This window comes from Trichosurus vulpecula, chromosome 6 (assembly GCF_011100635.1).
Source record: "Trichosurus vulpecula isolate mTriVul1 chromosome 6, mTriVul1.pri, whole genome shotgun sequence".
Classification (NCBI taxonomy): domain Eukaryota; kingdom Metazoa; phylum Chordata; class Mammalia; order Diprotodontia; family Phalangeridae; genus Trichosurus; species Trichosurus vulpecula.
In genome coordinates this window covers 268,138,353-268,154,884 of record NC_050578.1, presented here as the reverse complement: position 1 = coordinate 268,154,884, position 16,532 = coordinate 268,138,353, and the positions used below count along the sequence as shown (strand labels likewise).

At 45.7% G+C, this 16,532-nt stretch overlaps 1 protein-coding gene across 3 annotated transcripts; it reads right to left on the bottom strand.

Moving 5' to 3' along the window:
* Positions 1 to 201: 201 nt before the first annotated feature.
* TIMM10 (translocase of inner mitochondrial membrane 10) lies at positions 202 to 4,616 on the bottom strand. 3 transcript variants are annotated; one of them, XM_036763914.1, is made up of 4 exons: positions 4,521 to 4,548; positions 3,149 to 3,206; positions 1,248 to 1,359; positions 202 to 485 (listed from the first exon to the last, which is right to left on the bottom strand). In XM_036763914.1, exons 3-4 carry the CDS (start codon positions 1,316 to 1,318, stop codon positions 284 to 286), a joined length of 273 nt encoding a protein of 90 aa, XP_036619809.1. In that variant the 5' UTR covers positions 1,319 to 1,359; positions 3,149 to 3,206; positions 4,521 to 4,548; the 3' UTR covers positions 202 to 283. The 3 variants fall into 3 exon arrangements, with proteins under 3 accessions (XP_036619809.1, XP_036619808.1, XP_036619810.1); XM_036763913.1 differs by lacking the exon at positions 3,149 to 3,206 and having other exon boundaries at positions 4,521 to 4,616; XM_036763915.1 differs by lacking the exons at positions 3,149 to 3,206; positions 4,521 to 4,548 and adding an exon at positions 4,253 to 4,355.
* Between the last annotated feature and the right edge of the window lie 11,916 nt (positions 4,617 to 16,532).

Below are 16,532 nucleotides of genomic sequence, written 5' to 3'. Positions count from 1 at the left end.
TTTTATTCACCCCACAATTACCTGGTGATCACATTCCAGAGACACTTCACTGTTCCTACATGCCTCAAGACAATGGTACAAAGATGGATGCTGAGGCCAATCCATGCTCTCAACAGACCGCCAACAAGCTCCCAATGAACCCCAGGTTCCAGGGTCCTCTCTAAGGATAGTACAAATAACCCATTTCTTACAAACAGAACATATAATCACCAATATTTTTATTGACAAGTGCAAAAGGGTTAGGGCTGCAGTCCAGGCTGGGTGCTCACTGTCTCTGGGGCCTTCACGCTGGCCCTGAGGCCTGCTGCATCCTCTTCATCAGCTCTTCATCCTGCATGGACAGTTCTGTCAGTTTTTTGCCCATTCGCTCATGGATGTCCAAGTACTTGGAGACACATCGATCCAGACACACAGATTCCCCCTTGGAAAGTTCGGCTTCCTTGTAATGGGGAGGGACACACTTCCGTTGGCATGCATTGGTCATCCTGGGAAAAGTCACAGTCCATTCAAAATCCTGCAACACTTCAATTGCCCTCACTCCACTTAGTGGAGTCCCCACCAACAACTCCACTATAGCCTCTGGCAGGGACACATAATGGAGCACACCATAAGCATAGAGCATTCAACTGTGCAAAGTTTCAATCCAGAACTCTCTTTTCACCTCCTTTCCCCCCAAACAAAAAACAACATTCAGGATAACTGTTACTTACTCTCCCAACCTCACCCCACCCTTGGCCACACACACCCTGAATTCTATCCCATCCTTTCCTTCTCTTTTGCCCAAACCCAATGCTGTGGCACTACCTCAGACTCTAAGAAATGTTTACAGTCTATGGTGTCATCAAACAACTAGGACTTTATTTTTTCACATATCTACATATACAGCAACTGTGTATACTTTTGCTGATTTGCAAAGCATTAATTCTGAATCTATTTCCAACTATATTTTGGGGGATTTGATTCAGGTGTTGTGTTTTTATTCTAATTAGGATTGGCTTTATTCACATTTAAGTTAAAACAAACTGTGAACAGATATAGAGGTGGAAGGGAGAAGGGTACCTCCCTACAGACTGGGTCCCTGAGATGCAATGAACAGTTCGCATCTGATTGCACCAAGCATCAGACATGTTTCTTCTTATGCTCCCATAAAGGAATACAATGGTTTGTTCCTGCAATCTAGCAAATGCTAATATGAGATGGATGAGCCTGGTGTGCATTGCACTGGAGAAGAGAATCTCTCTCAGTACCTGTTGTACATGTCGGCCATCATCTCCACCTCCAGCTCAGCTGCCAGCTGTTGGGCCCTAACTGGATCCATCACAGTCACTCACACCACGGTGCTTCCCAGCTTCCTCGGTCCTGGGGTGGTGGAAGGAAGGCAGATATAAGTTGTCAGCACCCATTCACCCGTTAGGGGATCTTACCCCAAGATTAGGTGGTGGCCTAGTTTGTTTCTCATCTTTAATGACCCATTTCCCTTCATCTTCTACCCCAGTTTAAAGCCAGCTAGGAATTGCTGCAACAGGAAGAGTACTGTTCACTCAGAGTCCGAGGCACTGGGCTCTAATCACAACCTTGGCCCTTCCTGGCATGTAACTTAAACTCTTCAGGCCATGCTTGTACAAGGGAGATAACAGGACTCTGAAAAGGAAACTTCTTTATAAATGATCAAACACTATAAGAAAGGAGAGCTACTGGCAATTGTTACTTTTATTAGTTAACAGAGCCATAATTTCCTCAACATGGGCACTACCCTAACATGCAGATCTCATCAACTTCTTGCCCTAAGTAGATGGCTTCACAATCTTTTGTGATGACCTTTTCATTAACCTAACTAGGCTGGTCTTCGGACGAGTTAATGAACAAGCAGACAGTTTGTCATAAGCCTGTCTTTCCAAACTGGAGGGACCTACCAGAGCTTATAATTCTCTAGCACAGTCTGTTAGGGTCAAACTCCCACAGGAACGGGATTAAAATGTAATCAACACTACTGACACACACCAGCAGAAGGGAACTTTGATATTTCATTAATGAATTCCCTCCACTAACTCTCTACAGCAATCCCTTCAAGCCACAGGAGATAATCTTCAGCTATGGCTGAAAAAGTCACCATTCCATGGCCAACATTCTCATTTAGCAAGACTGGTCCTGTCCTCCCCAGGCAGTCTGTCGCTGGGTTCCTTTTGGTGACTGATTTCTTGGACACCTTAAGTCTTCCTTCAATGCCTCTGGGCACCGAGACCCTCAGATTCTCAAAGGTGTACCAGTGGAGCACAAGCTCTAATGGGTGCTATCAAGTTAAGTCACTAAACATTGATTAAACACTTACTGCATACGTGCCAGGCACTGTGTTAAGTGCATAGAGAAAAAAATAAGAATGGTCCTGTTACAATCTAACAAGGAAATATGCAAACGATTCTGTGAAGACAAGGTATATCCGAGGTACAATCTCTAAGGGAAGCAGTCAGAGGGGTGAGGGGGACCACGACAGGTCTCCTATAGAAAGTAGGATTTTGAACTGAGTCTTGAAAGAATCCAGGCAAACCAAAGGATGGATTCAGAAGTGAGGATGGGGAAGAGAGAAGAAGCATTACAGACATGGCACACAGCACAGAAATGGGAGGTAGTGGAGAGTTGTAAACAAGGAACAGCGAGAAGACCAGTGTCACTGGACTGTGGAGCACCAATCTGGGTTGGGGTTGTTAAGTATCCTGGGGATTAGATGGAACAATCAATCTTACTTCTCCTCTCCAGGCCTCAGTTTTTCATCTATAAAATGAAGAGGCTGGACTAACGTGTTGAGTCACAGCTCCTTGTACTTCTAATAGTTAACTGACCATTTTCTGTTTGATGGTTCAGTGGTGGCATTGACTAAGGGCTGCCCAGCAAACCTGAAGAACTCTAGCCCAACACCCTTGCACGATGGGCCTGAGCTCCTTCCTTACCCATCCTTGCATGCCTCTAAAATTCAAAAGAGACTTTCCCATTAAAGGGCTTTGTGACCTTAGATAACAATAGTAACAGCTGACATTTGTGAAGCTTGCTTTCCAGTGAATTCCTCAATGGCAGGGGCTGGGGTTTTTGTTGTTGTTTGTTTGTTCTGTATTCCCAGAGCCTAACCCATAGCTGGAGCTTAATAAATGCTTACTGCGCTCAAGTTCTAAAGTAGCTTGCATCTATTATCTCACTGGAACCGTATCACCACCCTGTGGGGTAGAGAGGTAGTGCAAAGTTAAAGAACAGTGATTTTACTGCTGCAGTAAGAAATTCCTGCATGAGGGACCCCCTCCCCCTCCCCCACTCCCACCAATCCAGGGCAGCATTTTCTCTATAATTTATAATCTCAGAGAATTTTCTAGAGCTTAGGTGCCAAACTTATGCCCTGAACCAGATTAAAATGTAGTTGAGAAATGTTTAATAAAATAAATAAAAATACAACATAGATAATGTTAATTATTTTTCTAAGTCAATCGGTATAAGCAGCATTCCCTACTTGAGGATGACACCAAAGGCCTAGAGCACTAAAAAATTATGTGACTTGCCTAGGGTCTCCAAGTCGGCATGGGCCGGAGGCAGGACCTCCGGTCCCCAGGCCCAGCTCTGGATGCACTAGACCAGTTTGGTGCCACGCACCCCGGGGGGTCGGTCTGGTGACACTTGTGGACCCCTGCTCAGAACTGGTCGTAAAGTAAATGCGTAAGATAAACCACACAGGATTGCCAAAGGAATCAATAATACAGACGGTTATCAACACATTTTAGAGAAAGTTCATCAGCCCCTGGTGAGACAGGCCTGTCCGCATGTGCGCCGACAGATCTGGAAACTGAGGCCCGGGGCTGAAATGATGAGCACTCAGCTGGTGAGCTCGGGGCCACTCCCGCTCTCCGGGCCTCAGTTTCCTCATCTGTAAAAGGAGGGGGCTGGGCTGGACGACCTCTAAGTCCCTACCAGCTCGGACCCTCTACGTCTATCAAGGTCCCCCGGACAAACGGCCGGATGTCCAACTCGGGGCGTCCTCGGGCACGTCACTTGGCCTCGGCGGGCCTCAGTTTCCTCATCTGTACCCGACGACTTCCGAAGTCCCTTCCGGCTGCAGACTCACAATACTAAGAACAAACCGGGGGCGTCACACAACTTCTAACGGGGGGGCGGGGAGGGGGGGTCCGCTGGGTTCTCTGCCTCCGGGGCAGGCTCAGTGGTGAACGGAGATCAAGGGTTACCATTAGGAGATGCTTACGGGGCGGAGGCTCACCAGGAAGTGCTGATCAGTCAGTTACCGGTCAGGGTGGAGAAGGAATGAGGGTCAAGGGTCAGAGGTTAGGCTAGCAGAGGGTCAGAGGTCACGGCCAGTGTTATGACAGTGCTACCTCCTCCCGTCCCGGCCCCGCCCCGCCCCCCAGGCGAAGGGGCCGTTCGGGGACGAAGGGCACACGCAGGAGATCCAAACATTTGGAGTCCCCCACCCCCATACACTCCCGGCCCGGGACCCACAGGCACCCCCGACAACAACACGGACTCACCTGGGTGAAGCGTGGGACCGCGGCAGCCAAGGTCCTGGGCCACTTCCGGGGGAATAGGAAGTCCCGCCCTGGGCAGGGGGCGGGTAGGGCCCTGGTCCGCTCTAGGAAGACAGGGGCCACGACCATAGAGAGGGAAGGCGGGCGGAAGGAGAGGGAGATGGGGAGCTAGAGGCGGGAGAGCGGCATCGGAGAGCTCTTTGTGACGTCACGAAGGGCCTGACGGGGGCGGGGCTCCGGCTGGAAGGCCTGGGTGCTGCGCTGCACGTGGGCTGGAGGGCACGGGCCCAGAAACTGACCGTACTCGGAGGCTGGAACTGGATGGAGGAGAACCCGCTGTCCCGCACCGCTGCAATAATTCACGCTGTGGCGGTTTCGCCACTGTAATCCCCTCTGCCACATAAACATTTATTAATCTCCTACTGAGTGTAAGGCTAAGCTCTGGGGATGCAAAGAAAGGTCCGCTGGGAAGCGGATCAACCTGACACCCATTTTACAGATGCAGAAACTCGAGGGCGTCACAGGCAAAGCCTGAAGCCCCGTCTCCTGACTCCAAACACAGCGCTCCTCTCTGCCTTGTCCCTCCGATGTCCTCTAGCTATTTCGATGGTGTCCTAACCTTACAGATCCCCCCCACCCCCGCCCCAGGCATGCCCTTCCCCTGTGAAACAGCACCGTGGACACGCCCACCACAGCAAGAGGGGCATGTGCCCAGATCTGGGCATCATTTTTGAGTCGTCGAGGGTCAGCTATGCGAGCGGCTTATTCCAATGAAAGGGGCTGTGGTTTTGGTGGCAGCGGACCTGGGTTCAAATGCCAGCTCTATCGTTTATTCCCCTGGTCACTTTGGACAGGTCACTTCTCTCTGGATCTTGCTTTCCTCACCTCTAAAGTGGGGGGAGTGGCTAGACTAGATGTTCCCTAGGGTCCCTTCCAGCTCTAAATATAAGATCCAATCAAGCAGGAGTGGACTGGACTATCGACAAAAGCAGGTCAGTTGGTGTCCGTTTACCTTGAAGCTTCCAGAAAGAAGGGAAAGAGCATCTTATCCACGTGCCTCATTTTACCCGCGAGGAAACGGATCCAGTGAGGTCACACAGCAGAAAAGGAATTGGACTTACTCTCTTTGTCCCCAGAATACAGAACCGGGAGCAAAAGACCCAAGGTGCAGAAGCACATTTAGTATCGATTCCAGCCGACCAGAAGAGGAATAGATAGCAGCACCTGGCACATGTTTTTGTTTGTTCAGTCCTGTCTGATTCTTCCTGACTCATATGGGATTTTCTTGGCAAAGATACTGGAGTGATTTGCCATTTTCTTCTTAGTGGATTAAGGCAAACAGAGGTTAAATGAGTTGCCCAGAGTCACACAGCTGGGGAGTATTTGAGGCCAAATTTGAACTCAGGTTTTCCTGACTCCAGTTCCAGGACTCTATCCCCTGAGCCATCTAGCCTGGCACACAGTAGGTGCTTAATAAATGCTTATTGAGAGTGGCTGGGGTGATAGGAGGCTTCCCTTCACTGGAGGTCTTCAAACAAAACAAAGGCTAGATAACCACTTGTCCACATTGTCAAAAGGATCTTGGTTCCTGTTGGATTGCATGGTCTTCAGCTCTGAGTTTCTGTAATTGAGTTACCTCTCAGTATTCAAACCCAGATCCTCTGACAAAAGCCATTGATCTGCCCACTACACCAGGGCCATTTTACTGCCTCCACATAGACTTTACCATATGGGGAAACTGATTCACTAAACCAACTGTGAGACATTGGACATTAAGAGCTGATAGTCATAGCACTGAAAGTGCCTTACTTCCTTCCTTACAACTCCCCAGCAAAAAGGCAATTCAGGTAGTAGTTTCTCCAAAGAGTAGCTTCAAAACTTATATGTGTACATGTGGCAAGTGTCTTCTCTGATACAGTGTAAGCTCCTTGAGCACAAGAACTATTTCCTCTGTTTTTTCTTTTCTTTCTCTTTCTAGGACCTTGCACAATTCTTGGTCCATAGTAGGTCCTTTATAAATGCTTGTGGGTGGATGAATAAATGGAAGAGAAAGGAAAGAAAAGGAAGGGAAAGGAAGGGAAGGGAAAGGAAAAGAAGGGAAGGGAAGGGAAGGGAAAGGAAAAGAAGGGAAGGGAAGGGAAAAGAAGGGAAGGGAAGGGAAAGAAAAGAGAAGGGAAGGGAAGGCAAGGCAAGTGAAAGAAAAGGAAGGGAAGGCAAGGGAAAGGAAGAAAAGGCAAGGGAAAGCAAGGCAAGAGAAAGGAAAGGAAGGGAAGAGAAGTGAAGGGAAAAGAAGACAAGGCAAGGGAAGAGAAGGGAGGGAAGGGGAGTAAAGGTAAAGGAAGCTTTTTTTTAGAGTTTTTAAATTTTTATTTAGCATTTTAATTTCCCCAGTTACATGTAAAAACAACATTTTTAAAACTCTGAGTTCCAAATTCTCTCCCTTCCTCTTTCCCCACCCCTCCCATCAAGAAGGCAAGCAATTTGATATAGGTTATACATGTGTAGTCATGCAAAACACTTGCATAATAGTTATGTTGTGAAAGACTAACTATATTTCCCTCCATCCTTCTCCCCCACCTTCATTTATTTTATTCTTGCTCTCCTTTCACCCTGTCCCTCCTCAAAAGTGTTTTGCTTCTGACTATCCCCTCCCCAAATCTGCCCTCCCTTCTATTACCCCCCCCCTTCTGTTATCCCCTTCCCTCCTACTTTCCTGTAGGGTAAGATAGATTTCTATACCCACATGAGTGTGTATGTGATTCCCTCTTTGAGCCAATTCTGATGAGAGTAAGGTTTACTCACTCCCTCACACCTCCCTCCTCTTCCCCTCCACTGTAAAAGCTCTTTCTTGCCTCTTGGGTGAGATAGTTTACCCTATTCTATCTCCCCCTTTCTCTTTCTCCCAGTACACAAGGAAGCTATTTTTTTTTGTAAATTTGTTTTTTTATTTTTAGGCTACGACATTCAGTTCCACAGGTTTTGGGGTTCCAAAATTTTCCTACCTCCCTCTCCTCCCCCTTCCCCCCTCAAGACAGCATATAATCCAATGTAAGTTCTACATATACCTTCACATCGAACTTATTAACATAATAGTCCAGTTGTAAAGAAGAATTATAACCAATGGAATGAATCATGAGAAAGCAGAAACGAAACCAAAAAAGAAGGAAAAAAAATAGCAAATAGTTGGCCTCAGTCTGTATTCAGACTCCATAATTCTCTGGATGTGCACAGCTTTTTCCATCATGAGTCTTTTGGGGCTATCTTTGGACCTTGTATTGATGAAAGGAGTCAAGTCTATCAAAGTTAGTCCTTACAGATACCATGTGTCTGTAATCGTGTATATTGATCTCCTGGTTCTGCTCCCCTCATTCAGCATCAATTCATATACGTCTTTCCAGGTTATAATGAAGTCTGTCTGTTCCTCATTTCTTATTGCACAACAGTATTCCATTACATTCATATACCACAACTTGTTTAGCCATTCCCCAATTGCTGGGCATCCCTTTGATTGCCAATTCTTTGCCACCACAAAAAGATCTGCTATCAATATTTTTGTACATACTGGTCCATTTCCCACTTCGTATGATCTCTTTGGGATATAGCCCTAGAAGTGTTATTGCTGGGTCAAAGGGTATGCACATTTTTACAGCCCTTTGGGCATAGTTCCAAATTGCTCTCCAGAATGGCTGGATCAGTTCACAACTCCACCAGCAATGTAACAATGTTCCAATTTTCCCACATCCTCTCCAGCATTTATCATTTTCCTGTTTTGTCATTTGAGTCAATCTGACAGGGGAGATGTGGTACCTCAGAGTTGTTTTGATTTGCATTTCTCTAATCAATTGCAATTTAGAGCATTTTTTCATATGACCGTAGATATCTTTAATTTCTTCCTCTGAAAACTGCTTGTTCATATCCTTTGACCATTTTTCAATTGGGGAATGACTTGTATTCCTATAAATTTGGTTTTACTTCCTCCCCACCGTGACTTCCTTTTTAACTCTCACCCACAATTTTCCACATGAATTCTTGTTCTAGTGCTTCCATCAATCTGTAGTGTGGTCATGGACAAATCATTTTACCTCTTTAAGCCTCAGTCTCACAGGTAAAATCAACAGATTGGACCAGACAATCACTTCAGGTCCCTTTGAGCTTCAAGTCCCACACTTCCATTAGGCTAAAGCCAGTATGGATATCTTATAAGACAGTTTGTGAATTCATAGAGTCAGGCTAGACCTACTGACCTTCTTCTGCCACCTCCCTTCTGAAAGGTTCACAAAGGAAATGATATGTTTCCCCCAAACTTCCTCCTTCCATCTCTCGCCTGTCTTTTTTAGGTAGAAACATATTGTCCCCCAGCAGCCCTTATTTTACTGACAGAATTCATAGATCTGGTGGGGAGGGGGAAGGAGGAGAAAGAGGAAGGGGAAGAGGAGGAGGGGGGGACCTCGGAAATGATTTAGCCCAATCCCCTAATTTTACAGGGGAGGAAATCAATACTCAGAGAGTAGGAGACTTGCCAAACAAGGTTGCAAAACTAATGTCTTCCAGTTATGAACGCAATGCTCCTCCCTCCTTATCCTCCTCGAGTTTCCACCCCAGACGTCCCCCCCAGGCAGTCACTTGCTCCTGTGCTTTGTCCAGATTCTGCCCACCCCATTTTCCCAACCTGGCTATGCCAAAGTTTCTTCCATCTTCTCTCCTTCCTTCATGGAAGGGAGTTTTATCACTGTATTTCACCAGGGGTCAGTATTGTTCTCTCCTAGATAGAGAAAATCCAGGCACAAGATGAGAAAAGGAACCTGGACACAGTTATTCAAGATCGAAGTAACACCCTCAAGCTCCCTCCCCCAGACATTTGTCCAGCCCCCACAGGATCTGTATTTTAAATAGCACAGGGAGAAATTGGAGAAGATCTAGAAAAAGCCCCACTAAGGTGTTGAAAAGATTGGGGAATCAGACTCAAAAGGAACTATTGTATTTAGCCAGAAGATGAGAAAGTGCACCGTAGGTTTAATAAATGGATATCACTGGGTTTTAGAAGGGAAGATAAGATGGTGACCAGCTGCTTTCCATCTCCAATAAGGACAGAACAAGAGGGTATGGGATTAAATGACAGCAGGCGAGTGTGGGACATATGGAAGGGCTTTCTGTCTGGGAGCAGACGGGAATCAAGACAACAGAACTTGGAAGCAGGAGGCTTCAGTTCAAACACCAGCTCAGATACTTATCAATTGTGTGACCTCTGGCAAATCACTTAACCTCTCAGAGCCTCAGTTTCCTCAACTGTCAATATACCACAGACTTGTGGGAATGCTCTCCACCTACCCAGATCACAGCTCATCTGTAATTCATCATTTTGGAGAGTTAACTTGAGAGGTGGAATGGCATTTCCCTGGTCATCCAGCTCATGGACGTCAGAAGCAGGTTTTGAACCATTATATACTCTGCCATAACACCTCTCTTTCTCACCTGTAAAATGCAAATGATGATCTTTGTATTGGGGACAAGGGCATGGATAAATGTCTAGTCTTCTTGAAGTGGATTCTGGTCTTCTGTTCAGTGGAGCTGGCCAGCTGCAGAGATGGCAAGGGGCACAGAAGTCAACTTACAAGCCAATAACTTGCCTTCCTCCCCCATTCTCTTTCCCCCTCTCTGATGCAGCAGGAAGGAGCCCACTGGATTTCTTCACAAAGAAGACCTAAGCTTGGATCTTGGCTCCACTACTCCCTAGCTATGTAGCCTTGGGGAAGTCACATTTCAGGGGAGGATTTTTTCCAAGTTGAAGGATGACCAGGATGCTGAGATGTCTTTCAACAATTCAACTGAAATTCCACAGGAATTTTAAAGTACCTACTCTGTTCAAGGCATTGCGCTAGGCAATGCAGATACAACAACATAAACAATAAAGCTGAATCCGCCTTCAAAGAGCTAACTTTCTACTGGAGGCATAAAGCATGTCCATTCAAAGGCTTGGGGAGATTTAATCTGAAGAAGCTAGGCTAGTTAGAGCAGGTAAAGTGGATAGAAGGTGGGGCTTGGAGTCAAGAAGACTCCTCTTTATGAGTTCAAATCCTGTCCCGGATACTGTGTGACCCTGAGCAAGTCACTTCACCCTGTTTGCCTCAGTTTCCTCATTTGTTAAATGAGCTGGAGAAGGAAATGACAAACCACTCCAGTATCTTTGCCAAGAAAATCCCAAACCCAGGGTTGTGAAGAGTAGGGCATGAATGAAAAACAACTAAATAACAACAGCTTGAAGAAGAAAAGATTTAGGAGGGGTATGGTAGCTTTCTTCAAGTATATTGAATGGCTAGTACAGAGACTGGATTTGTTCTGATCAACCCCCAGAGAGCCAAAAAGAGGAGTTGAAGGTGAAGGAGAAGCTTCAGCTCAAAATAAGGAAAAACTTTCTAATGAAAGATTTGTCCAGAAGGATTGGGAAGCCCCATCAAATAGCGAGTTCCTCATCACTGGAGATAGTCAAGAAGAGACTGGAAGAACAATTATTAAGGATGTTTTAGAGAGGACTTTCATACAGCCAATCAAGCAATAATTTCTTCAGTACCCACTGTATGCCAGGCAGGTTTTATGAGAGAGAAGCACTGAGAATACAAAGATAAAATGAAGATAGTCCCTAACCTTAAAGCAATTACAGTTTCACTGATAAGTAAATACAGGATATATAAAAAATAAACGATGGTAACAATGTTGGGGGGGGATTTGGAATGGTCTCCTGATGGGGGTGGCACTTGATATGAGCCTTGAAGGGAGCTAGAGCTCCAAAAAGTAAAAATGAAGGGGAGTGGCACTCCAGGCAGGGGCAACAGCCTATAATATAGGCCCTATATAAAGGCACAGAGGTGAAATATGAACATTAAAGCAGGCCAGTCTGGCTAGAGTATAGCAGGGGTAGGGAACCTGCCACCTCACCTTGAAGCCACATGTGGCCTTTCTAGGTCCTCGGGTATGGCCTTTTGACTGAGTCCAAGTTATACAGAACAAATCCTTTTATTAAGAGGATTTGTTCTATGAAGTTTGGATTCAGTCAAGGGGCCTCAATTAAGGACCTAGAGAGCCACATGTGGCCTCGAGGCTACAGGTTCCTCACCACTGGTAGAGTATATGTGGAAGAGTAATATGTAATAATCCTGAATAGACTGGACCCAGATTGTAAAGGACTTTACATGCCAAACAAAACAATTGTTAGGAATCTGACAGTTTAGGAACCTTAACCCTAATGGCAATGGGACCACAGGTATGGATTAGACAAGAAGGCCTTCTAATGTCCCTTTCAATTTTGAGCTTCTGTGGGTCTATGTTATGCCTTACTGAGTCTCAGTTTCCCTATCTGTAAAATGAGGATATCAATACCTGTTCTACCTACCTAATAGGATGGTTGTGAGGATCAAATCAGGGACTATATATATATATAATATATATATATATATATATATATAATTTCATAAACCATAAAGTACTATGTAAATGTCAGTTACTATTCTTAATATCATCCATCATTTCCCAGGACGTGATCCCCGAAGCTGGCAGCAATGTTCCTGCTTCTAACTCCCCTTGCTAATCTGCCCTCGTGCAGCTGCCTCTCTCTGGGGTGGAGAAAGGGACGGATCAGGGAAACTTGGGAAGTGTCTGGGAAGGGAAGAAAAGCCAGTAGTCTCTCAGGATGGGCAGGATCCTATGGAGGGGCTACAGACCGATGGAAAACAAGGACTTCCCTGCATAACCCAAAGCAGCTGCCCCTCTGGTTCTGTTTACCTACTGGAGGGTGGTTCAGGGCTTGACATCCCAGGGCATTGAGTGGAATAAGAGGCTCTAGGCTAGAGGAACTACTGGAAAGGTGAGTAGAGGGCAGGGGAGGCCTGAAGGAGGGGGAGGAGAAATTGAGAGATGCCACCTGTCAGTCTCTTGTTGGAAATATGAGCCTCTAAGCCCAGACGGGTGTTGTACCAACCGAGCCATAAACAATGAGCCCGGGCTGGCTGGAGTCCTGGGGGGAGGATGACGGAGGAGTACGGAGGTGGGCTCCTCGGCCAGAGTTAAGGGCAAGAGACAGCATGGGCTTAAAAAGAAGGGAGTGAGGCAGTACAGCTGGAGGAAGGAAGAAGCAGACAGAGGCATACACTAGGGCAGCAGCAGGTAGGAGGCACAGCCCCCACCCCCCACTCTATCCTTCTCTTCCTGCTTCCCCCACCCCAATCTCCTGTCATCTCCCAAGGTCCAGAGGTTCAATCTGGGAACAGAGCAGACTTGGTCATAGGATCATAGATTCATGGAAGGGACCTCAAATATCCTGTAGTCCAAGTCTCCCTTTTTACAGTAAGGGAAACTGAGGTCTAAGGAGAGGAAGTGAATGTCCCAAAGTCATGTGTCTAATCATTGACGAGTCTGGGATGATCAGTACTCCATCCCTCAGACTCTAGATCCAGCAGTCTAGAGATGGTGGTGTTCCTTAAGGCTAGCCATCTAGAGGACCTAGCAGTTAAGCAGAGAGTCCCTAAGTCTCACTTGACTGAAAATCCTTGAAGAGAGCTCACCTGTGGGTCAAGAAGAGTATCTATGGACAAGAAAGCCTCCAGCTGGGAGGCTTCACAAGATGAAGAGGGAGTTTGCACCCCATCCAGATGTTTGGCATCCTTAGGGATGGCCTGTGCTACTTTGAGTTTGGAAAGCCAGAGATGCTTGGATTTCTTTCATTCTCCCTGGGTTCTTCCAAGGAAGCTAAGATGGGATGAGAGGTAGTTGATATCAAGGATGTGTTTAGCTGGAGTACAGAGGACCCAAGGAAGGAAAGAAGGTAGGAAGTCATCTCTAGCCTCTTATTCCCAAATCTAGGCCCAGTTGCCAACCTCATATCTTATTCTGGTCTGGGGAGATGGCAGGGGCTCAGGGGACTGAGGTTACAGGGAAGGGGAGAGCACAAGGGGGCACTGGATCCTCACTATTGCACGTCGATGCTTTGTCCAAGCTTCCTCAATACATCCTGCAGTCTTGGGCTCAATCCTTTGTCACCCCGTGGGCAGAAGGAGGATGAGGGAGGAAGTTCACTAAATGTGGGTCTGTGAATGGCCATGGGAAAGAATGTATCGGTGTTGGTGTACTATGTCCGTGTGTGTATATCACTTCGGCACCCCCAAGGATTTCCAGTTTCTTTTCTTTCTTTCTTTCTTTCTTTCTTTCTTTCTATTTTTTTTTGATTTCCAGTTTCATTCCCATGAATACTCCCTTCTCCGGAGGAGCTTGTAGCTTGTGGCCCTCTATGACTTGCAAGATGATCTTTGAGAGTTATGGTGGTCAAAAATCAATTAACCTGTAGCCAATCTGGTGGTGATCCTCTTTATTCTTAACTAGGCTGGTCCCCAGAGAGTCTCTCCCTCTCTAACTGATGATTTTGTTGTCAAGTTGTCTCAGTCATATCTGACTCTTCATGACCCCATTGGGGTTTTCTTGGTAAAGACACTGGAGCGGTTGGCCATTTCCTTCTCCAGCTCATTTTACAGATGAGGAAACTGAGGCAAACAGGGAGAAGTGACTTGCTAAGGGTCACACAGCTAGTAAGTGTCTGAGGCTAGATTTGATCTCATGAAAATGAGTCTTCCTGACTCTAGGCTCAGCACTCTAGCCATTGCATTACCTAGCTACCCCTCTCTAATTACCTTGTATTCAACTACTTCATTGATATTTGTATTTATTAACTTTATATTTATGCCATGTACATTTATATATGTACCTTTTGTCTCCATCAGAATGTAAGCCTTTTGCAAGTCAGGATTGCTTCATTCTTTGCACTTCTATTTCCAGTGCCTAGTACAATGCTTAGCACATGGTAGGTGCCTAATAAACATTTGTGGGTTGGCTGATCGATTACCAGGTCCAAACCACTCTCTTGGATGATGGGGTCAAGATTAAAAATAAATAATCAAATGAACAAAAACCTTAATGGAGTAGAATCATGAGCTGAATGTAATAAGATAAAATTTAATTGAGATAAATACAAAGTTCTATATTTGGATTTTAAAAATTCACTCCATGAGTTGAAGATGGGGGAGGCGTGGCTGGCCAGGGGTTAATACAAAACAGGCCATACACCGCTGGCTCAATATGAGTCCACACTGCAACATGGTGGCCAAGAATAGCTAACTCGATCTTAGGCTACATTAAGAGATACCGAGTGTCCAGAACACGGAACTCCTGTTGTCATCTGCCCTAGTTGGACCACATATAAAATGGTGTGTTCAATTGTGGGCACCACATTTTAAGAAGTAATTGACCAGCTGGAGTGCATCCAGAGAAGGACAACCAGGATAATGAGGGGACTGGAGATCTGGCCATTTGAAAATTAGAACATATCAACAAGGATGAGATTTAGCTCAGAGAAGAGATGGTTCGATAGGGCATGATAGCCATCTTCAAGTATTGGAAAGGCTGTCCCATGGAAAAAGGATTTGACTTGTTCTGCTTGGCCCTGGTAGAGCAGAAATAATTCAGTACATAGAAATTATGGAAAAGCTGACTTTGGCTTCATGTACAGGAAAACCTCCTACCTCTTAGAGCTGTCCCAAAGGAGAAGGGGATGTGGTGAGTTCCCTATCACTGGAAGTCTTCAAGAAAACCTTGGGGTTTTCTTGGGGAGATTCCTGGCCAGGTATGGGCTGCTCCTTTCCAACACTTAGATTCTATAGTTCCATGAACCTAATGGAGCTTGGGGGGTGGGGAGGAGGGTGGAGATCTGCCAGCAGAGGCTTAGAGAACCTAGGGTCTTCTCCATCAGAGGCATTCCAGAAGATCATTGGTGGAAATGGATGAGTATGTGAGTATGCAATATGCATAGGCGTGCATATAGTGATTGGAAGGCAAGTGTGGCTGAGTTGAACAGATGAATGGATTAGAAAAGAGCAAATGCTCCAAACAGGTGTATCCTGGAAAAATGCCAGGCATTCATTTATTTTTCATGGATTTCTTACTGATGGCATGTAATTATTCTTATCAATGAATATTATCTTTAATGCTTCATTTATATGTCTTATCTTCCACCTGGACTGTGAGCTCCTTGAGGGCAGACCCTGTCCTAGACTTTTCTATATGTCCCCGTGAAGCCTAGAACATAGTAGCATTTCCCTAAGGAGAAGCTTAGAATTCCAGACCTGGAAGGGACCTTAGAATATAGAATGTCAGGGGCAGCTAGGTGGTGCAGTGAGTAGAGCACAGGCCCTGGAGTCAGGAGGACCTGAGTTCAAATCTGACCTCAGACACTTGACACACTTACTAGCTGTGTGACCTTGGCAAGGCATTTAACCCCAATTACCTTGCCTTCCCCCCTCCGAAAAGAAAAAGAATATAGAATGTCAGAGCTAGGAAAACCCTTAGAAGAGAGAATGTCTGAGCCTTGAGGGAGCTTAGAATGGCAGAGTTGGAAGGAACTTTAGAGTTATAGAATATCAGAGCTGGATGAGACATGAACGTAACATATTATCCCTGGAAAAGGGGTTAGAGCAAGGATTCTTAACCATTTTTTGCATCATGGACCCCTTTGTCAGTCTGGAGAAGCCTAGGAACCTTTTCTCAGAATAATGGATTCTTGACTACATTTATAATTCAAAGAAATGCTTGTTTTGGTTCGAGGATTAGTGAAAATAAGGATGTAATTTTTTTCCCCACCCAATTTCACTATCCATGGTCCCCATTGGGGAGGTGGGGAACCACAAACCCTAGGTTAAAAACTCCAGGGTTAGAAGTAATCAAGTCCAACGTGTCATTTTACAGATGAGAAAAAAGAGGCTCAAATAGGGGAAATAAAATGGCCAATCCTTCATCATTAATTAGTGCCAAAGCTGGAACTAGCATTCAGATCTCCTGACTCCCAGTTCAGTGTTCTTTCTAGATCAGGCAAACTCCATTATAGAACAGATGGGAAGAAGCAGGCAGAAGGCTATGGGCAAGGAGTGCGGAATAAACTACAGAGGGCAAGATAGGGGAAGGACAAGGTATGTCACCTAG